The following is a 25,010-nucleotide window of genomic DNA, read 5'->3' as shown; positions in this document are numbered from 1 at the left end:
TGTATATGTGTTTTGTGATTTCAAAATAGCACAGAGCTCGTTTCAGTTGTCCATGCTCGACATATCAAATACAAACTATCTATGTATACATGTTCTGTTTATTTGCGATATTGATCATCAACCCGTGAACACATTCGTTAAGCTATACAATTTTATCAGTGACAGCTTGAATGTACATACTGCTGATAAAAGTAGCACACGTAGTTTTGTTTTATTTTGATCGATTGTAATCGATTTAGTACTAATTACCAAACACTGAATCTGAGGGTTTGAAAATGTACTTAAAACAATAACAGACTATGCAATCTAGATGTCTTGATAAAATATATGCCTTGATTTATATCAAATTTATCGAGCTATCTTAGATATTAATTGCTGCATACACACGTTAACCTACATTTACAACTTACAAAACTTACAAGAAGGGACAGAAAATACAATAAGGCTTTAAATATCTGGATAATTGGATATATATATATATTATTTATAGAGAAATGTACTCAATGCATGCAAACTTTAACCTGAATAAAATAAGCGCACAAACATTACAAGTACAAAAGGGGGATAATGATGCTTAAAGCTGCCTGTGCCAATGGGTATTTATCAGTGACTGGTTATAAAGACCATGAACACATATAAACATCGAGATATTGTGTTGATGCAATGTTTTACCTTAAAGTACAAACATGGACTTAATTAATTCTAATTCTACTGAACTGCATGCTATAGTAATAGGCTTTTGTCAGTGACCTCGCATGATGCTCTCAAAGACAAGTGTGAGATTTCAATTGAATATCATCCTTGATCAGAAATGTGTGCGTGTTGCGAGATGGTCAACAATCACAGAAAAATGTAAGGTACTCCTCAAAACAGTTTTTTGAAGCACGTAGAAGCTTCCGAGAAAAAAACGGTACCCTGTTTGTCGAATTGTACATATTCGTCGCGACTTAATTATTTTTTAGTTTATAAGAATAAGGTAGGTAGCCTGAGGAAAGTCATTTATTATATTGTATATAATGTGTATTCGGCCATCTGTGAGCTTTGGAAGGCACATTTTATTGTGAGCCCGCGCATATAGCGCTCGGTAGCTGCCTCCGGAAGTCGGGTGTCGCGGTACCAAAAAAAATCTTATATATTTGCTGTTATTATAATTTTAGCGCTTATTGTTGATTATGTCAAATGTAACAGTTTTGTATGTGAATTACATTTCTCGTTATTTTAATATTGATAATAATGTTACTTATCGCTCATTTGATATGCTAATTATGCTAACTAATCAATATTGAAATGATTATATCGATAACAAAACTATTGCACATTAATATCAAAATGGAATTAAGTGGCTTATTGCTCTCACAAATGTATACTTTTGTGTGAGCTTTCAAACTTATTTGGGCGAGACTATTAAATAGCTGCTGAGATAATTAATAACACGTTTGGTCGTAAATAAATTGCATGCCATCCTTGGTGACGTGATATTCAATCTTTCGCCCGAGCGTATTTTTAGCTTGCCATGGCTAGTAAAATGCTCATGTACTTTTATGAAACACGGGATCCGTTGTTCAAGGTCCTTAAACAACTGATGAGTATTTTTGTTTATATTTTACTTTTTGTGTGTGTCTTTCTTTGTAATATATTGCTTTATCTGCAAAGTTGACGTGTCCTTACATAGATGTTTAAATTAAGACCGATGAAAGGTTTGTTTTATGTGTTTAATCAAGTCCTCAACTGAGTAGCAGCTGTTATTATAGAGGCCTTCAAGTAAATATATATTGATTCTCTCATTCTTTTCTCAATGAGCAAAAGTGACTTATAAGACATTGGTCGACCTATTGTTAAGAAACAAAAAAATGACATTATTAGCATACAGCTGCTTACTAGAGTTTTTTTTTCATAAACACGTTAAACTGATACGCACATGCAGTTGAATGGTCAGTCAAATGATATTTAGGCGATGAAACATTTGATCCATTGAATTGCGATGCTTAGTCAGGGTCTCTGTGTCGTCATAACCATAAGCATCGTTCCCAAATTAAAACAAAATCCAATGTACTTCAGAAACGAAGGTCAAACAAACTTGGTTAAGGTCCACTATTTTGACAGTGGCTTTGATCCATACTTATTTAGTTGACAAATATGTTGCACAAAATAACTTCATCTATCAATACAATCTAAACGTCATTCAGAAAAGTGTTTTAAGCAGTAAGATGACACTACATCTTATTCAGATTGTTTGTAACATGCTTAGTAGCATCCACATTTTTTCCTGTAACCTTCGCTTGTTTCATGTACTTTTTCCTGTACTTCGGCCAAGGTAATATCTGAACTAATTTTGTGGCAATGAAAGGCAACTACATTTTTCCTCTTAACTCTCTATTCACACTCTACCACTTCATATTGTTCATTGACTCATTGATTAAATGTTTTTGAAGTGTTGTTATAAGGACCTAAAAACTTCATTTCAAACGGTGGCGATAACATGTTCGCATAGTTTATTTGTACAGTCGCTGACCCATACACCAACATAAGGCGTACAGACAATTGTTTATTGACATTAAACCAACAAAGTGTTTATGTCGACCCTAAACGTTTCCATGGTATTCCAGATAGAGTTTTTCATATGTTAATGTGGGTTTAAATTCGATCCTTAAAGGGATCTTTTCACGACTTGGTAAATTGACAAAATTGAAAAAAGTTGTTTCAGATTCGCAAATTTTCGTTTTAGTTATGATATTTGTGAGGAAACAGTAATACTGAACATTTACCATGGTCTAATATAGCCATTATATGCATCTTTTGACGATTTTAAAACCTAAAAATTATAAAGCGTTGCAACGCGAAACGATTGAATAATTTGGAGAGTTCTGTTTTTGTCGTTAAATTGTGTGAAACTACGAAGATTGCTTATATAAGGTATAAAATACGTTCAGTATGTGTGCACGGCGGAATAGCTCAGTAGGATAAAGCGTTTTTTCTTCAGGACTCTGGCAGGACTCCAAGGGTCACTGGTTCGAAACCTGGTTTCTTTTTATTCTTTTCCTTTTTTTTTTAAATTTTATTCTTGATTTTTTACTGGAGCTTTTACGATCCAATGTTTACATTTATCGATATAAAGCATTTAATGAATAAGTTAAAAAATGCCAAAATCTGTGAAAAGGCCCCGTTAATGTATGCACTTATTTATCTGACGAGTTTTCAATTAGTTGTTTCACATTCAACCATATTTCGTAAATACATTTCAATTTAACTAAATTGATCACAAAATATTGTTAAAAAAGTAAACCTTATTGGTTTTGATAAAGTGTTCTAATAGTCAATAGTTGGCTGGGTATTCATGTCTTGCTCGCTATATTTCGAATTCCAAATACCGCAAAGCAACACATGATAAGAATATAAAACGTTTAAGAGTAGTAAATGAAAAGAATGTTTTATTATTCCGAAATGTTCAAAAGTATGTTGTTGTTTTTTTGCTAATATTTAAGTCCATGCAGCTGCATCGTCGTGTCACAGCGTTTCTAGGACGCGGAAGTTCCGACACGTTTGACATCATACTATAGTGACTGTCATAGATGCAATTCAGAATCCATCAGTGAATTAGTTATAAACCCACTTCATAGAAGATTCTTTCGAATGTAAATAGACGGTTGCTTAAAGTTGTCGCGGCTTACTTCCTTATCAGATAAAACTGGTTGATGATTTAATAAAATGTGTAATTATTAAGGGGCTTTGACTCAAACTTTCACAGTCGAATGTCCTAATGTGTTTGTTATTACAGAAATAAAATCAGGCAGCTGCATGGTTTTGCATACTATTTCCATGTGTACATGGTTGTTTTGCTTTTTATTATGACATCTATAATGCCAAAGATTGTGTTTCCGCTTATTGCTCTGCGGACGTCGCTCCAACTGTTACAGCTACAGCTGAATGTGTCTAATGTGTTGTTGATCGATAAGAAAACATGTTTGCTGCGACCAGATTTGGCTGGATTATGGCCCCTTTGTCTTTCTAGACAATATATACTATATTCTTTATAGTTTGATATATACTATATTCTATATAGTTTGATAAATACTATATTATATATAGTTTGAAATATGTCTTGTGGGACATGACCATCAAAATCTTTCTTTAAATCAATGTATAATTGTTTAAATTTGGCCATCGATGAACGTACTTTCAAAATGTCGCTTTCTAAAATAACTACATTAGTCAGCATCGGAGAAAAATCAGCGAGAAACGATTTTTGGTGCTTCAAGTTTGTCAAAACACTCGGCTCATGTTCATAATATGGAATTAATATCTTTTATTTGAGCCGAGCTCCGTAAAAAGGGGGTTTTCACGTATTGTGCGTTAAGTGTCTTCCCAGATTAACCAAGCTAATGAGAGTCGGCACTTTCCGCCGAAACTGGATTTTTGCTTAAAAGAGACTTTCTTTAAACGAAAAAAGTCATAAAAGCGTAAAGTGTCGTCGCTGATTAGCCTGTGCTGTCCGCTGGGACGACACTGTACGCAGATGCATTTAACACGCTTTTTACAGAGCAAGTCCCATTTATTTAACACAAAACCATATGAATCGTGATACAGGAAAACATCAATCGAGTCAGATTCGTTCGACTTCGATCCAGACTTATGTATCAAACGTAAGATGCTTTCACATCAGCATACACTTATTTCTACCAATTACATCCTGTAAAATACATAACATGCGAAAAATAATGTTGTAAATATTTTTTTAAATTCTGCGCCAATTACATGAAACTTCTTTTCCCCAGTCTTGAATTATGATTTAACGTTTTTTAGCGTTAAAAGTCAATGTATTGAGACTAAAAATAAAGTTATATTTTACCATCTGGAATGAAACTCTTGAAAGGTGTATGTTTTATAGAGTAAATCCTAAAACATATATAAAACAGTGGTTAGAATTTATGATTGAGTCTTAATCATTATTTTACATGGGATTTTTTTAATCAGCCGGACATATCATCATTTCTGGAACACCCCAACTTATATATCATAGTGTTATGACAGTCGTTCGTTTTGTGCAAGCATACACTATTTAAGTAGGCTTGCGCATTTCGGAAAATTGCCATTCGAACATCACTTAATATATATTATCTTATATAGTGTATTAGTAATTGATAAGTTAAAAAGCATACGAAGTGACATAACATAATATTGGGATGGGAGGATAAAAATCATGAATCGGTGGAATAATAAACATATGGGATATTAACATAGTTTGTTAATTAGGAAGGGTTAATCAAATAAAACAAAAAAAGAGGCAAGTATTACTTTGTAGATAGGTAGATAGACACATTAACGAATATAAGGCTAATGTTGATTTGAGTACATATGAAAATACAGGTGTGAAATAACTGGTCACATCAGTCCTTTTACGTATGTCGTCATCGTCCGAACACCCAGAAGCGTCCATATGGACCATCTTGTTCTTTCCCTTTGTCAAAGGTGAAAATGACTCGATTCTGCAAAATATATTAATAAAACTTTACTTAATTTCAATAAAGGGAAGTTACCTGTAGTAAAAATGCGTCACGATGAACAGAAGACACGATTAAAATCTACATCGTAAATATAAGGAAAGCATGAAGTTACCCATGTGAGAAATGTTGTGCCGATGTCAAGAAATACGTTTTGTAGGTACATGTAAGTCCATCCATTAAGACGCATGAAATAGTGGACATAAATATAATTATATTAACAGCAAACACATAAATTAATATCACAATAACCACAATACCTTTCAAAATAAATATCACTTGTTTCACTTACTGCACCGCAACAAGACGATTATAGTTATTGGGCAAATACTTAGTTATAATAAATTATTTTTATATCGTGAGTGTACACCGTGGAAATAGAGATACAGTTCATTTGTCATGAACGGGCAAATTACATATTTAATACTTAAGGCCGAAAGCATAATTCATCTTAAATGGTATCCAATATTGAATCTGCATGATTGACATCAAACACTTGACAGACCCTACAAATCTATGATATACATTGTTTTGGACTGGTTATCGTTAGCCAGATATCCGAATCACAGTCTCCCCCGGGGTAGCGGATCTCATGCGCGAGTACTGGACCACCAGGTTCAAGGCCGAAGTCGCAGACAAAGTCAGGGTTCAGCTTTAGGCCTCCTATTTCAGTGTCAACGTCGACAAGTAACAACATTGAGCCGTTCCTGCAATACAAATGTTTAAAATGTATCAAAGATATTAAAAACTAGTTTAAACGAGTTATTATTAGTGTCTGGCACACGATCGTTTTCCAGTACTTTGAAAACATTCACCAACAAAGCTGAATGACATTGTATTTGTCTATGTAAAGTTTAAATCACGCCAAACTGACGTTGTTTCTTTAATTATGTATTTTAAAATATTTCGATTAGCGAACAGAAGCCTAAGAAACTAGATGACGGTATTACAGGTTATGATTTGCTTTCGGTTGTGTTCGAAAATGTTATATACTTGAAAAGATAAATTCTTAATAGGTAACGTCATTGTTTTGGGACCGTTTTATATTATAAAAAAATAACAATATATAATGCACAGGGTAATTGTGTGCTTATATTGTGCCTAAATTTCAAGGCGTGTAATAAATAGGCTACCACAGGTTGACGATGTGTAATAAAGCCGTGAAATTATCGAAGTACATATCGAGAAGGTAAATAATCGTATATCCCATGTTAGAACACCCTGATGACAGACGAAACTGAACTATTTAAGCCTCAACTGAAAAAAAAAGAAAATACACATCCGCGTGCATAAACTTATATCTACATATTCTTGCAGCTAAAAGACGCATATGACAGCAGAATGACCCATATTTTTTTGCAGAGAGAAAGGAGGTATACCGTAATTGGGTTATAACCTGCATGTATGTTTCTAGGAGAAAATACACATTCTGAGTACACTTGCCCATATCCAGATATATTAGATATTCGTCTTGTGAAGATTGTCTATAGGCTTATGCACGAATATATATAAGAGACCATAGTTAAGTGTAGTATTATCAAGGAGACATAAAATACCACATTATTGAAAAAAAACCTGCATATCCATTTCCTGAGGGATAAGAGGCGGACATCTTTGGTGATATGTCAACCTACCTGTTTATAACCGGACATGTAAGAGGCCATCTTCTGGTTAAAATAAATTACATTCACATTCCAATGTATCAAATGAAATTGTCCAAAATGTCCAGGTAATATCGCCACAACAGGCACATCATAGTAGTGAAATAACTTACTTGCACAGATCCAGATAAAATTGCTTATCCCATACTCAGAACAGGGAAATGGTCGCATTATAATTGATATAAAGCCTACTTGCAAAGATCCGGGTAGAACTGTTTATCCCAAACGGAGAACAGGGAAGTAGTCACGTAGAGACGTGTTCCATCCAGACTCAATTGCAGCATCTGGGGAGCGCCAGAAATCTCCTTGCCCTTGATTCGGGGTCGCGTCGGCTGTTCCTAGTGTCAAATAAAGAACAAAAATTATAGTTTTTTATTCGATGAGTTCCCGCCGGTATATTCTTGTGTTTGCCAACATAATGAAAATACGAAATTTCATCTCATTTTATCTTTCTAATATTAAGGTTCCATTTGGTCACTTTAATATATTTCGAGTCATTCCCGCACATATAAAACTGTCGGTCCAACTGACAGCGAACAATTTGCATCCGAAATCCCTTACAACTTTCTATTGCAAAAGAGACATTATCATTGTAAAAATCTAAACCATAGAAACGCTTCAAGCTAAGCCCACTTGCTCTTTCTTTGGGCCGATATAACGTATTTATTCAACCGATAATTTGATGATTATCAAATCTAGGAACGATTTTTGCGAATAACGAATGGTCTTCTCGTATTTGTATAGACAATCACCTTCAATTCCTTGTCCTCTGTCACCCGGACGCCTTCATTGCGACAGATACTCCCGCCCAGCCAGACCTGTAGGACAACGGTGCCAAGTTTCTTTTTAAATGAATACCTTTTGTAAGGAAGTATCGCGACCGACAAGTAGCGTTTCATAAATAAGGTCAGGAAATTCAATGTCAAATATGTCTTAATAAGCGCCTTATTAAAATATTGTTCTTAACGTATGTTGTACAATGAACACATGATGTCGAAATGAATAACGCTATGTAGAAGTAAAGTTTATTAATATGTGTAACAACTTTGATAATAACCAACGAAGTTTATCACACACACTATGCTTAAGCAATATTTAATATAACGAATATTACGCTGAACAAAATACCTAAAAATTACGTTACACCTTACCTGACCAACCAGTTTCGGATTGCGCCTGTCGGTGATGTCATACTGGCGAACGTCACCGTGAAGCCAGTTGGAAAAGTACAAAAGCGGTCATCCAGCGAAATGATGATGTCGACGACTAGACTTGGCATTTCCGGGAGAATCCAGCCTTCCACCTTCTTGTTGGGAATGGCGATTACCTTTTCTGCGCTCCATGTACCCGACTTTGGGACAAAATCGACAGAATAAGCACGTTCTTTGAAAAACATTAACAAAAATTAACTTGTTTTTGCAGCATTTGAGTATTTTGGATCAAGGTCAGTCAAAAAACAACTGTCAACATACATGATTCTTATCATAGAGATATCGACAAAATATTTATGCAATTATTGATATCGACAAAACATTCAATTATTGAAGCAGTTTAACATATTCACATAGGCAACATAACTATATTAGCATGGGTATGGAATATCAACAGCTTCTAACACAAACTCATAGATTGTAACGTACTAAAATATATTTTGGAGAAATGTATACGTATATTAGTCGATGTAACTGAAACGTGTGAGAATCGAGTCCTTAATTTCCAATGACTAATAATCTTATTATCACCACATTTTAAACATAAACTTACCGGGGTCTTAAAGTATCTAAACACAGTTGAGCTTAAAGCACAGCCAACGTATCCTTGGGCTTCTGTGGGTTCATGCAAGAACCGATTCTCAAGCGGCATCCAGCCCTCGGGCCCCAGGTCCACGGATTGGATCAGGCGGTGTTCGCACCAGTCCCAGAAGTGGAGGGAACGACCATACTGTCCTTTAGATAAAAACATACAAATGCAGTTGTACGTTACTGACAAAAACGATGTATTTTGGAAGCTTTCTATGGCAAACAAAATGAGGGATTTGTCATATATGCACTTCTACAGAGAGGCCGTATCCAAAAATGTGTTCATCTAGTTAGCAGGAAGATAATTTATTGTAGACTCCGTATTTAAAACGAAGCTAAACAAAGAGCACCAGAGTTTCTCAATCAAACTAGATTCACACTTTCCTTCATTTTTAATCCCTTCACGATGTTAATATTTGTTTCAAGATAGAATTATGTGTATAATATATTCATTTAGTTTATAGATACTTCTTGTAAACACATTCATCCTATTTAACAGTTTACGAATTTATAAAATCCGAAAATGCACTAAATAAGTTACAAAAAATTAACATTAATAGCACTTATCAATTTCGGTCGCCACATGAAGCTGATATCTATAATGTTTCGCTGTTCTGGCAATAAGGTCAATTATCTCCCTTGTATAATATTATTGGAGCCAGTTGTACATGGGAGGTCAATTTAATTGCCTCCTCAAAAGCGACCCACGTTTTCCTGTGCGTTACAAAATATCCCGGCTATTGCCGCAGTCTAAAATTACATCTTTCTTCAATTTGGGAAACTGCCACTGCTATTGCAACATGCGCTTCTTAACAGCCACATTGTCGGTAGATTATTAACATTTCGGAGTAGATGTATGATAAAGTTAAGAAATATAAAACTTTTTATTATGAACAGCACTTAACAATAAATTACTAATTTATATTCCTCTCAATTTACCTATACAAAGATAAACCATACCTTCTTCGACGTCTTTTGGATCGAACCCTTTGAAGAACGCCTTTGGATTGACAAAGCCTGTGCTGACCATGATATTGTGATGCGGCTGGTACCAGTAGCCATAACCAAACTCGGTGCCGCCTCCTTGTTCCCAGTTTCCCTTTACTTCAAACGTTTCGCCATCCAGGACTACGAAACTGCCTGGAAGTTAAGTCATCCATAAATGGTATGCACTTATACATTAAGGATAGTTTGGTTTTATTTATGACGGACCATACCTTCCTTTACAGGTCTATTATCGTCTCGATTGTGGGTAGATGCGTTATTCAAGCAGTTACTCCACAGTTTAGCATCTATGACCGCCAACCAGGTCTATTAGTTCGGGTTCAAAAAAGAGGCAATTCAGTACCTTAATAAAAAATAGTATCAAATAATCTACCTTTCAGCTTCAGACGATATTCGTTTTTTGGGGTCCTACTGGCTTATTATCTTGTTCTATAAACGTCTTTTCGTACACAACATCCATTTTCATGTGACATGATTTGCCCTTCGGGTTCTGATCGATCTCCCTAGCAAGACTTTTTGGCTTTTTGATTGACCAATATTGTTTGCTTTTAACTTTTACAATCGTTCCACATGTCGACGTTTTTGGTTTTACAACAGTCCATCGTATTTTACCTATTAATAGTTTTATAACAAACATCATTTCATGTTACTTTGCAATCGTTCATTATTAATCTTTCTGTTCCTAGTGTTGGTCCCCTGGTATTTGTCATATAGGTGCATTGCCTTTTAAGCGACACAATCTCTTCTCATCAACATATAACCTTTTTTTATTAATGCGTTCCTAGAGATATTAATTTAACACGAGAAGAATGTACAATTTAACAATAGACACACTTTTATGACATACATTTGGTTTCAATAGTTTACCGTTCACCATATATTAAATGAGTAGCAAATGAGACTCATTCATATATAGCTCGCCATGCTTTGCCTTTCGGGTTTCTATGCCCATCTCCCATGCAACTTATCAAAATCTCGCCAGAGGCGAGACAATGTGTTGTATGTGGCGTGCCGCATTGTGCCTTCTCGTGAAGCTCTTCTGGTTCAACAATCTGGAAAATGGAATCACACGGTATTAATATAAATGGATGCTTAAGCATAAATTAGGATGTCATTTGTTTTTCATATAAAACCAAAACTCCAGTATGCGAATAATAATTCTGCATATGAAAGGGATTAGGAGCAGGTTGCATTTAAACATGGTCAGTTTATTGGTTTTAAATTAATATGATTGTGGTAGTGCAAAAGCGGTCACCGGCTTTTATCCTTTGCATTATCTGTTGTTTTTATGTTTGTTGCATATGTACAATACTTCCTCTCAAAAGGTATGATGATATGATACGTGTTGTTTATGAATTTCCGTAAAGAGATGAATTTAGAGACTGCGCCTCATGTTAAGCATTGGCCTTTAAGTGCTAATATTTTTAGCTAGGTACAAAACTTTCATATGGTTAACCTATGTTTCATGTGTTTGTATGATAAAGTGCAAAAGAACAGTCTTGACATATATATTTCGCAGTGACCGTCGATATAAGTATGCATGTTCTGCGCACGACACACCGTTTCTACGTGTTGTCTGGTTAAGCTATATTATAACACACATGACCTTTGACCACAAATTTTAACCTTGATCTTGAGCATGATACATAATATCCACAATATTGAATATTTTGTTTTGGAAAGTTAGTTAAAGTATTGACAAGCTATTCCAGTCACAACCTCTAACCTCGAAATGGTACATTTACATATAAGCCAGCTACATAGAAGTTTCACGTGACACACTTTCTTTAGATGGTTAATATATGCGGAAAGAAATTTTAAAATCGCGTTATGGGTGATGAAGAAGTTATGACAATCTGTTCTTTTTCCTATTTGACCTTTAAGCACAAAGACTTTCCATGACGTTTAGAAAGAAATATAAGTCGCACACTGAACCAGCATTGCGACATATTTAACGAACATTTCGCAAGAATAACAGCAAAGCTCAATTAGACCATCATTTTATTAACGTATGTCCATTCTGACTCCCCTTTTTTAATTTATATAATGATGATGAAGCAAACCTTGTGTATTCTTGGTGCAAGTTTGTCCGTCCCGACGTCTACTACATAAACTCGATCGCTGCCAAGGCAAGGCATGATAAAACGGTTGCGAGACTTGGACGGGTCGTCATGGCAACTGGAGCATGCGTTCCAACCTGTGTGGTGAAGCTCGTCTCCGATATAGGGCAGATACATTCTGTGCAATACCTGAATTATTTGGCATTTGATACAACACATTTCAGCACCAAATATGTTTGAAACCATTTTATAATGTCTTTACATCTTCTAAAATGCATACATATATATCTGATACTCACATAATATGTTTGGCGTATTATATGTATTTTAATGTCAACAAACAACTTGCATATACTAATGGTTGACTATTCTGAATATTCAAGATGTAATCCTATGCATCGGAACAACTTAGTGTTTGTTTATGTCCAGACAAGCTCCGATATAACATTACATTATGCAGACCAATGACTTATGCAGCGCTTACCTGTCCATACGTTTGCGACCGTGGGTTGACATCGACTGTGGCCAGATAGTCGCATCTCTTGGTCCGATCTTGCGGCGGGATAATACAAGGAATATACACAATCTCCTCACGGGCCCCATTCGTGTACGCATCCATGGGCGTGGCATATCCAGGACCTTTGCAGCAAGCTAAAAATATCACAAATGTATTCGTATTTTAATTTTCATTAAACAAATGGGAATAATGGTCATTATGGAAGGGTAACTAGTTTATGAGTGTTTAACAGCCTTATTTCTTGTGTGTATACTTGTATCAACTTCTCCATCAAACACGATGCTTGCGTTTGATCACTTGAATTTGACACACTGTCTTGCACTACTTTTCATAAGTGTTTTCCTCCGCCACACAATGCATGCATAAGTTTTTTCTGTTGTCGTGGATTGTTTTTGCTAACTACATACAACTACTAACAAATACAATGTTTTCTGAACATTTCAATCAACGACACGCTTCAAGCTGAACTTCCCTGCGCTTGTCAGTGCGTATCTCATAAAGAAATATTAAACTGATACAATATTTTACGATTTAATTCAGCTTGCGAGTAACTTGTTGAATTGCAGTACTTTCTCGCAACAGGCAAATTTTGTAGTAACATTAGTTTTTCGTAAGTAAACAACTAAACGCCGCTATAAACAGTAATGCATTCTTTTCATTAAGTTCATGTACCAAATTATTTAATGCATTTGACCTCGGTATTACGTATTTTCGTTGTTTGTAAATATCCTTTAATTATTGAAACAAAGAAACTCACCCATGTCAAGATCGTAGTCTCATACAGAAGTCCGCAATGAAAATGAAAAAGTGGTATGTTTTATCTAAGAAATAGTTCCGACAAATAACCTAAAGGAGCACAGTATCAGCCAATGGGATGATGATAATATGCTCTAGAATATGACCTACTTTTAAGTTTTGGTCTGGTAAACATCATTGTGATTCCGAATATGGTAATGTTTTAAACACCAAAGCAATATAAAAAATGGGTTCGTTTACTTCATTCTCTAAATGTTCATATGCTCTACATAATGGACGCAATATATCAATTTCGTTGTAGAAAAGTAAGTGATATATTCTTCATGAAGTACATACTGTCAAAAGCGAAATGTGTGTTCTGTAAAGTACACCAACGTTGAATTAATATATCTTTTTGTTATGTTTTCAAGGATGATGAGACCAAAAGAAAACAATAGAACAAAAAAAAACGGAAAAATTGTGCAACTTAATATGTGTTCAGAAATATTCGAATCAAATCATTACCTTCTAATTTATTACTTATATCTTCATAATTAAGATGATACATTTTCAACGTTAAATAAGTTTCAAAATTTGAGCCACTTTGTTTATTTGACGTGATGATACAATTCGAAAACATCTCATTTTAAACCATAACGTTGAGTTTATGTTGATTTATCCCCAAGTTATAAGCACATACATGAAGCAAGTAAGACATAAGGAAAATAACGCCACTATATGAGAACAAATATTTTGGCCGCGCTCTGTGAAAAGAGGGTTTAATGAATGTGCGAAAAGTGTCATCCCAGATAAGCCTGTGCAGTCCGCAAAGGCAAATCAAGGACGACACTTTCCGCATAAACAGGATTTAAGTTAAGAAACTTTCTTTAAACGAAAAATGTCATAAAAGCGGAAAGTGTCGTCCCTTATTAGCCTGTGCGGACTGCACAGACTAATCTGGGACGACACTTTACGCACATGCATTAAACCCCTTTTTCACAGAGCTTGGCGCATTTAAATATTCGGTACGCGATCTTGAGCGTGAACTTATCGCGGTGATCGTAATAAAAAAGTCTTAAGATACACGAGCTTGACCGCGAGCGATGTCTAGTCGGGATTGTCATAAATGTCGTATTTAAGCATAATATAGCGCAACGAATCGTATTGCACGTCCACAGCGTTGTGATAGCGTATAGCCATATGCAATAAAAAAAACAAAAACGTTCCCCTAATATGCATTCGTACTCGATATTAAATGACGCCGATATTCGATAGAGCTGTATAAAGAATCCGGGCTTAGTCGTTTATCACATTTTGAAAAAAGGATCAAATCCGGAAAATAACCGCACATTAAATACTATTAAACGGTAACTGGAAGTATTGATTCTTTACAAAGATTGCAACTTATATTAGTAGTTCTATTTCGAGTTCTATTTCAATTTCAAGAAACACGTCGACATTGACGTACTTTATTTTGACCCAATCGTAGTCTCGTTTAGAAAAATTACAAGTAACGAACGTAAGTAAAGATGGCATGGAGACTTGCGAATGAAAACTCAAACATAACATGTTTATTGTTATTTATGCCTTTCATATCGTTAATGATACTTGTAATGACAAGTTTTGTTTAATTTTAGTCACCTTTGCTGCCGAGGTCCCTCCCAAGTGTTTTGTGCTTGTGCAGGTTCATCGGACAGGTTCACAGATTTCGTTCTTTTACAAATTTCAATAAAAGAAGTTGCACAAAAATAATATGTGTAATAGTTTTCATTTACTAAAATAACATAGACCACGCGCGTATCTAGGGACTCCAACACGCTTTCATTGCACCATGCTGACTTCTTATATTGGACCGCAATTTAAACGCTCTATCAGATACACATGATTGTTATTAAATTATCGGTAAAATGAGTTACATAGAGGATATTTGTTGGATTCGGTGGATTATCGTTTTTAATTCACGAGTGATCATATTAATTATATTTTTTCTATGAACACGAGTGAATTAAAATCGATATTCCACCGAATCCAACAGATTTTCTTTTTATTTTATGCTTTTTTTCACAGTGTATATACATTGTTTAAGAGTTTAACTAAAGAATTTCGCTGAAATAATGACGTCATTTCGTCAAAAAATGACGTCATTTCACAGTAAACAGTAAAAATTATCGATAATTTTCACTGATAATTTTTACTTTGAAACAGTGAAATTATCAGTTTTAATTCACCGATTTTTTTCTATAAACCACAGGAAAGCATGAAATAAAAACGCTATATTTATTTTCGTGTTTTATTTGATGAGTATCAATAAAAAAGAAAATATATTGGTCTTAATAAGGAGTCTTATTTTGCTAGTTTGAATACAATCAATGTGGTCTTTTTTTGAATTTAGGAAGATTTGTTCTCAAAATGAAACACTGCAATCAAGTCCCTTTACGGTAGAAATCGAATTCACATGTAAAATGATTCGAGATCGGGAAGAGTTACTAAGTTTGTAAGCTAAGTTTAGTGGTTAATAGGTGGGTAAAAGAAACAAACAATGGTATATTCACTATGGTGGTCTAGGAGTCAAGGGCAGTTGAAACAAACTATGCACGCAACATTTTATCGCCACCATTTATAATGGAGTTACCAACAGCAACACTATTAAAACAGTCAATCTAGTGGCCAAGGAATAATAGATTGTAGATTTCCATAAAAAATTAGAGGACGAAAGTAGTTGTCATTTCATCGAGACAAAAGTAGTTGAGATATCACCTTGATTAAAGAACACGAGCTTAAATAAATAGCACATGCGACCTAGAATGTTACTGCTTACGAAACATTTCAAAAGGTGTGTCATTTATTGTTGATAGATGAAGGTATATTTTCAAAAATAGTTGTCAAATAAATATGGAAGGAGAAATGCGCATGTCCAAATAATGAACCTAAAACTAATTGCTGTGAAGTTCGCGTGATACAATTGTAATTTACCTTCTCGATTTTCTGAAGAGATATTGCTGGTCAAAAATGATATAATTTATACTTACAAACTAGTATGTATTTGGCCAGTATTAAGACGCCATTTTCTAAGATTTGTCAGAAATGGAAACTTTAGAAATGGATCATTGGACGTTTTTTTTAGTATACTTGAATGGTACTTAAACATTTCTGTAATTAATTAATATAATTGTTCATGCAGCGCCTTCACTGGCTAAATATAATTTTACTGACAATGCGCCTAACTGTATGTATGTTTCAGTGTTAAGAATTGTTTGAGGTCAACTCTTGTGCATATTTATGTACAGTATATCATTTTTATATTTCTACACCAGGTAGTGGTCGACCAACGGCTGATAAGCCGCGCTAACTCTAGGGTGAAATTAATGGGTGAAGATCATTAACATGCAAGCGTCTATTCTAGCGGTTGCTATTGAAATGAGAGCGAACCCTATAAGGGCCCGTTAACGATGCAGACAAAACGTTATATTACATTGAAAGGCAATAAGGACATACAATATAATCAACATGCTCAACTGTTGTTTAACGACATTGAACAACACATTTAGTGTATAATAAGAGTACATTTAGCATTTCACCAACCATGCTATGAAATTAATCTACGCTCGCGCGCTTTATTTATTATCACGGTAACTATGTCATCGTCTTACCATATTAGTTTAAAAGTTCTCAGAAAAGTACACATTTAATGCAATATTTTTGTGAACGATGTAGTCATTCTATGTTGATTATTTGACAAACATTTCAAATATATGAATAGTGACTTTAAAGCTCGAAAACAATATCTTGTTTTCAACATATGTCTTTGATTTTAGTTAGTTTTACAATAATAAGAAACAATTAGCAGTTTTACTGCAAAAGGGCAGATTGCGTTTTTTCGAATAACATCAGACTATGTTATGCGATGTTTTTATTTCATATTTAAGATAGTATATATATGTTGTATCTGTAGATTTATTATCAAATAAATGTTTCGAAAAGAAAATTATACAAACCGGTGGAAAAGCTCTAAATATATGTTGTTTTTACTCAATTCGCCTGACGTTCGATAAACGATCGAAAAAATGTGGAGCTTAAACCCCCTTCATGGTTTCACCAAATTTCACGGCGTTATAGCTAGTGTAATTAATATAAAGTATGTCTTATGTTCGGTTTGTTTTCAAATTGCATGAATGTGCAGGATTTAGTGTAATTATATCGTAGTACCAGTCACCCAGCATTTGACCTCTGATTAAAATACAAGTTATTGATAATAATGGGATTAAATAAACCCTTTGGATTGTTTGTGTCAAAATAAATATGCGGCTCTGAAGACAATTTTCGAAGTACAGTTACATAACACAAAACTAAAAAAGTGTAAACCATATTGTCAGCGTACTTTAAATATAAGTGTTAGGTGATTGTCATTAAATCAAACGATATTTGAAACTTTTTTAGTCAGGAGTGAATTACCTTAGTCTTTATACACTGTATTAATGTATGTTTCAGTGTAAAGACATGTTTGAAGACAACTAGTTTTTTTTAGTTAAAGTAAAATAATATACCACACGATTACTGTCATAATCTTAACAAAACAGTGTATTAATTTATAAGACGCAATTTTCGTATTGTGATTACAATAAGCAACCTAATGAAATTATTGCCGACCATATTTCTGAATGCAAAAAATAAATGTAATAGTCAATATTACTGACAAGAAATTGCCATCACTTTACTGGATACCTAAATAACATAAAACGCCATATAAAAGTCGTTTTATCGCTTATTCAGTGTCTTGTACCTCCAAGCAACTATCAGTGTATCTTACATCTGCATTGCGTACTATATAAGATATCATATAGCTAAATAGTGTAATAAAGTTTATGAAAATAGTAATATTAACCTATTTTGGTCAATAAAAAACTCCTTAGAAGTAATTGATAAAATTGAAAAGAAAAAATATAAGGTGTCACAGATAACCACTTATGATTTTTCTACACTATAAATAACGCTTCCTCACGCTTTAATAAAATCCAAACTTGTTTCTTTGATTGAAAATACTTTTGCTAGAGAAAAGTGTTCATATCTACTCTAGATTTAAACACTAAAACAGCTTTTAATACTTATTAGATATTAGATAATTACATCATTTGGACTTGTCTTGACTTTTGTGCAGCACTTACTTTTCTTCTGGATAACTTGTTCGTTGAATTTAATTGTAAAATATTTTAACAAATTATCGGCGTTCCTATGGGTACTAATTGTGCGCAACTTATAGCTGATATTTTTTTATATTGTTATGAAAGCAATTTTATGTTAGAATTATCTAAAACTAAACAACTATTTTAATTCAATGTTTAAACCTTACTAGTAGGTATGTTGATGACAAACTTAATTTAGATAACCCATTCTTTGAACAATATATTCACAAAATCTATCCGAACGAACTAGTCTTAAATAAATCGTGTCAATCCAATACAGACGCTGCGTATTTGCCGTTCCTAGATTGCAACATCCCTAAAGGTCCATCCTATGGTATTTACATTTCGCAGTTAGAACGTTATACCAGAGCATGTTCATGTATTAAAGATTTCAATGATCGTAATCGTATATGAACAACGAAATTGCTAAAACAAGGTTTTTTGTATCATAACCTTAGAAGTAAATTCGCTAAATTTCACTCAAAGTATGGTGATTTAATTTCTAAATATAATGTTTCTTTGAAATGGCATTTAACTAATTGAATTTCCCACCCATCATTCTATGGAGATGTTTTGAAGCGTGTTCGCAAATTAAAATATCTTAAAGAAAAGGTTTATCTTAAACTTTTCAATTTAATAAACTCATTTTTGTTAAAAGGATATGATGTTAACGTACTTAAAAACAAATGCTTGTTGATTTTCGATTCACTATATCTTTCTTCTCTTAAAATTTGGAATAATTAATGGAATAACCATTTTATACGTTTGATTCTTAAATATTTAATCACCTAAGCTGGTTCTATTGGTAATTACATTTTACAGTACCGCCCAATTTAATATTTTTAATTTTTATGTTACAGGACTGCCCCTAGATTTTGTTCACGTCATCGTGTCTTCGCTTATCAATTACGTCATACGATACTCTTTCTCTGGTCCTGGCCACATTTATTTCTGTGACGTCATAGCTTTTATATTTCTTCATACCACATACTTTAACTGTTTTAATCTACATGCATAGGTCATTGGTTTTAAAGCGTTCAATTTTAATTATATTTTTTCTCTGACGGGCGTTTCTTGTTTGATTTATGTTTTAGCAGTCACATAAGCAACCAAGCTATGTAATATTGATCTTTTACAACCATTATTGCTGCTTCTTCCTGTATTTGCGCGATGAAATATTTACTTTATGACGCTATTTTCTTAAATCTTTTTTCTCTAAAGAAGGAATGTAGTTGACATTTGTTCGTAGTTTCATTTCATCGTTCCTCAAAAAATTGTATCTCTGTTGCTCTTGTATCTTTCCTACCAGTGAGTAATTAAATGGTAATTAAATTGAATGCGTTTTAATTCCCTTTTATTATTGTTTAATTTGAGTTACAATGCTATGAGGTTAAAGTTTATTTACACTTAAAATATCATGAATATAGCTGGGCCAAGTGTGAGGTTGAGCGCTATTAAACCGGTTCAAACCCCTAATGCTTTGCATTGACCGTTCCAAGGCGGTGACCCCAGCTTTATTCTTATATGTGTTTATGTTGTTTTATATTGTGCTGTTTTGTACTGTTTGGGCATTCGGTCACTTGCCTTAAATAAAGGACCAACTAATTGTTTATAACAAGAATACAATACTGCTCCAGCAGCTGGAGTTTCACTTCTTTATATTGAAAATATGAAACACTAACTGTTGATTAAATAGTCATTGCACTGTGTTTGTCTCTTCTTCTGTTAGTGTCTTTCCGTCCCTCCTTTCGGTCGTCCCTTAATTACGCAGTATAATTTCATCAGTTAATCACTAGACATACTAGACATATTGTTCTGCCTTGAACTAAAATCCTTTTCCTTAGTTGATTTTCTTTTAGTTTTAGTTGCTAAAACAGTTCGCTTATTAATATGAATACGAATACGAATATTTATTTTGCAATCAAAGGCCACCAGCCCATAATACAGACAGTGTAATTTCATTTTTATGTAAAATAAACTTAGTAGTTAAAGAATACAAAGTCATATGATGCAACACACACACATGCGCTTTCGAAGAACAAATACTGCTATACATTATAATTTCACAATTTTTAAATACTAAAATGCAAGTATAAACATATTTACAAGGTAAGCCACAGCGTATGATTCCTTATCAATGCCAAACAATATAATTATGCAGTTTTGAACCAAAACAAGGGGGTACCTAATAATTCAATACCTATGACACGTTAGCATGCACAATGGTAACATGTACTTATAAAGTAATATAAGAATCTTTATTCATTATCAAAGATAAATAAACAATTCAATACAAGCATGCATTATTAAAATTAAAGCCAGTTTTCATGATTACGTAATTATTTCATATTAGCATGCGCATACATATATATGTGTATATTTTATGGCAGTCTAAATACATGGGATTAACATTTTAAAGGAAAAGGCAAAAAAATGGACATCTAATGCAAACGTTATAAATGATGTGTGCTAATGAAATGTCTTCGTACTTAATTACATTCAGACAAAAATTTGGCTATCAAAAATATGTGCTTGTCATTTTCATCGGTCATTAACATATTGAACAAACGAACAGTTTCTATTTGATTCAGCCACTGCGGAATAAACAAATCATGTCTAAGTGTGTTATACAATGGGCACTGCATAAACATATGGTACTCATCTTCTACAATATAGACATTGCGCATTACACAAAATTTACAATATCTATGATTATGCTGTATGTTCAAGTGTCGGCCTTTCTCAATCATAAGCTCGTGTCCGGAACATCGGAAATTTGAAAGACATCTTTTTAATGCATAAGGCAACCCAATGGACAGATATCGTTCAACATTAAGTAATGTTTTGAATTCCCGATAATATTTAGCCTTAGGCGAACTATCCATTTGAGCTTGGAGTTTTTGCAGAGCACAATTTTTAAGCCTGTTTTTGAATAAGAATATGAACATTTTAGCATTTCCGACCTCGTTTGCTAACCAAATTTAGCCAAAGCCATTCTCGAAAAGTACTCTCTTAACATGTGTAGCCCAATTGGTTTTGCCTGATGAATCGAGGTTTCGAAGAAGCATGTACATTTGTCTCGGGTATCTGAAGAATCCTGACCCAGTATGCCATGAGTTTACCCGTGGATGTCACATAGGCAGCCATCCACATTCAGACAAAGCAAAGAAATTTGACACAGATTTGTTTAAACCACATAGCCGTTTACAGTAGTTGATGTGCACACGTTCAATACATTCTGCGTACTGGAAGCCCCATATTTCGGCAGAGTAGCAAAGAATCGGCGTGATCATAGCGTCAAAAAGTTTGAACGCTTGTTTTGGGCTAAAAAATCCAAAATGTTTCTGGCACCTATAAATGCTTCCTGAAGCTTTCATGGCTTGTTTTGCTAGCGTCACTTTCGTCATTGTCCATTATAACTTCGGCGTAAAGTACGCACCTAAATACTTATAGAAAGACACGACTTCTACATTTGCTCCTTTGTATGTCCAGTGTTCATATCAGCGTAGAGGACCACCATTTCTAAAAACCATGATCTTGGACTTGTCCAGATTTACTTTCATTTTAACTTTATAACAGAAAACTTCGATATTGTTGATAAGTCTCTGCAATTGCACAGCTGTATCTGCTAGTCCCGAAACATCATCAGCTTACATTAATACAAATAATCTATCGATTTCAGGAGAGACATATATTCCATCACCATCTTTTGATCTCAAAAAGTTAACCAGTTCATTCATGTACATGGCAAAAATAATCGGCGACGACAAACAGCCTTGTTTTGTACCTATTTTACAGTCAAAGAAGTCTGTCAAGCCATTTTTAACTTTTACACATGCTTTCATTTGACTATACATAGATTTAAACATATTTAAAAAACGACCATTAACACCATTTCTCGATAGACATTGCCAAATCTTCTTATGATTACAATTGTCAAAAGCCTTAAGGTAATCCACATAGAATACGTAGAAACGGCCTCCTTGTTTTGAAATATAATTTTGAACGATAGCGTGTAAATTGAATATGTTATCAACAGTTGAGTGTCCCGTCCTAAAACCAGCCTGTGATTCATCGAGGACCATGTTTTCGTCACACCATGACATAAGTCTTTTTGTTAAAATATTGAAAAACACTTTGCTTATATTATTCGATAGATAGATAGATGCTTAGATATTAATGGACCTAGAAATCTCAACTAGAGCAGAACAAAACATAATACATTTTGAAAGACAATTTGTGTAACAATAACATGCACATCAATTGTGTTGCATATAAAACAATTACCTGTAACACAATAATATAAAATGTTATACCGTTACATACACACATGTTTTCTCCGTTTTTAGCTAAGCTATTCACAGATCTACACTTCTCAAATAAAAGTCAGCGTTGACGTGCGCGTTATGATTTGCTTAAGGTAAACGTCACCGTGACGATATTTCTGTTTCTACTGCAAATATTCAATACAAGATGGTATTGGATCATTTTGTAAAGTCACTGACCATGTCCCATAATAATTAAGCAGAACTTCGTCTCCGTTTTGTTCTTAGAAAGTTGTTAAAGATACACTTGAAACATATTCTTAACACTGTTTATAAAACAGGTATTCGATTGAAACCTCACACATGTGTCCAGGGTCATTGTGTGAGGTCATTGACTCTGACCTGCAATAGAGCAGGGTATATCAACATATGATACATGACGCTGTAAAACAACTGAAGGTGACAACTGTTTTTCACTTCATGTTCACTATAAGCCAATTTTATATAAAGTTTTATGTAACACTAAAATCTTTTCGGTCACTCCTTTGAACATAAATTGTTAAGTACTTGACAACTATGGACACATTATTTACTGGGAATCCTGTGTGAATCTTATGTTTTGTATAAATATACTTTTAGTGACTTTTTGTTTTTTGCACAGATATCGGTCGACCCTATTTCTGATTAAAGTATGCAACGTTGTGAATACCAACTGGGTACGACACGAATGGAGCATCGTAAAACGACATATTTTATTTTCTGTTCATGTATTTAACGCTTTTGCAGATTTTCCTTCATCACTACAGTATTGCGGTTTATTTCCCCAAAGGTAAGTGGCGAACATCCGACATAATGCAATTATGGAAATGCTCTTTTTCTTACAATAATCAGTGCTTATATATGTTTTATGATCTGTGCAAACTTATGGTTAAGTTCAATGACCCTATTTGTATAGTGTATACCTTACATCGGTCGCAGCGTTTTAATGAAAATATTTTAGTTGCATGTTTAGAACAGAGGTTGACAAATTCGCTTGCAAAAGATAACGTATTTATATATAAGCGTTATATATTAAAGGCTGTGTGTCTATTCTTTAGAAAAGTATGCATTATTATTCATAATGCGGATACCGTCGAAACTTTCATTGTCACTCTCACCATTGTACACCGTGATGCGCATGTTTTCATGACTGCACATTTGTATATGCTCAAGCAATCAAACTTGACAAACAACTTAAACAAATATATTCAATGTTATAATTGTTTTACGACATTAAGTCAAAAAGTCCATTTTTGGATCGATCTGCTTATGAATTTGACTCCAGTGTTCAGATTTGAAGTATCGTCATGCAATATGATATTCACGAAAGACTGGAATCTTCTCGAACAGGACTCTGATGTGCGAATATCATTCACTCAATAAGTCCGATAATACTCAACCTAAAAACTATTATACACTGCTGGTATCTGTCCGGGCCACTCGTAATTCAGAAGAGTCATATTGGAGTTCTATCAGGACCACTCTCAGATAAGCCCCAATTATAAATAAATTGAAAATTACTACCGATATACCACTTGCAATTAAGATACGTCTAAATGATAAATATATTGCATACTACTTATATCTATCATTACTCTTCGTATATCAGATAAAACTTAACGATAAATAAATTGTACATAACTTGCTAACAAGACCAGTCGTTGTTAACACAACTTGTTCTTACTTTTAGAACAAGTAGGATTTTAGTACTTGTGTGAACCCGTGAAAAACTTTACTTAATTAATTAGTGTAACTTATTCATGCGTCATTGAAAATTTATCAATTCGTTCTTCGTCGACAACTCATAAAAATATATGAACTAAATGCGTTGCAATACATGTCATCTATAACATGTGATCACTCACAAATAGCCGAATAGCATTAAAACGATTAAAATACGATAATGCATGTAAAATTGAACATGTAATCGAGACTGAACGGAACCTTTTTTATTTTAAAAATCCTTTAAATCTCTCTCCTGGCATTTTGTTGTATGAAATAAGGCCCGTCTTTAGGACGTAGATAAAGTACATGCATATAGCATGTTAAAAAAAAACAATAAAGTAATCCCTTACCAAACCAAAGATTTAAGTTGTATAACTGATGTGTCCTAACGTCAGCACACTGCGACAATATGTTTAACAAGCAATACAATTGTGTCTTGATTAATTTTCAAAACGTTATCGTGTGGCCCATACAGTGTATATAATTTCCTTTTTAAATTTAAATCGTTCGAATACGTTTCATTGTA

The 25,010-nt window shown here is 33.9% G+C and overlaps 1 protein-coding gene across 1 annotated transcript; it reads right to left on the bottom strand.

The window, feature by feature from the left end:
• Nucleotides 1-5,287: 5,287 nt before the first annotated feature.
• LOC127833717 (methanethiol oxidase-like) lies at nucleotides 5,288-12,670 on the bottom strand. The gene is given in 11 exon segments (XM_052359140.1): nucleotides 5,288-5,483; nucleotides 6,024-6,205; nucleotides 7,352-7,497; nucleotides 7,912-7,977; nucleotides 8,311-8,390; nucleotides 8,393-8,510; nucleotides 8,924-9,100; nucleotides 9,914-10,094; nucleotides 10,885-11,015; nucleotides 12,027-12,212; nucleotides 12,508-12,670. Coding segments are annotated over 11 exon segments (1,404 nt in total). The 5' UTR covers nucleotides 12,643-12,670; the 3' UTR covers nucleotides 5,288-5,481.
• Nucleotides 12,671-25,010: the final 12,340 nt, after the last annotated feature.

Source organism: Dreissena polymorpha, chromosome 6, assembly GCF_020536995.1.
Source record: "Dreissena polymorpha isolate Duluth1 chromosome 6, UMN_Dpol_1.0, whole genome shotgun sequence".
Lineage (NCBI taxonomy): Eukaryota > Metazoa > Mollusca > Bivalvia > Myida > Dreissenidae > Dreissena > Dreissena polymorpha.
This window is presented reverse-complemented; position numbering and strand designations above follow the sequence as displayed.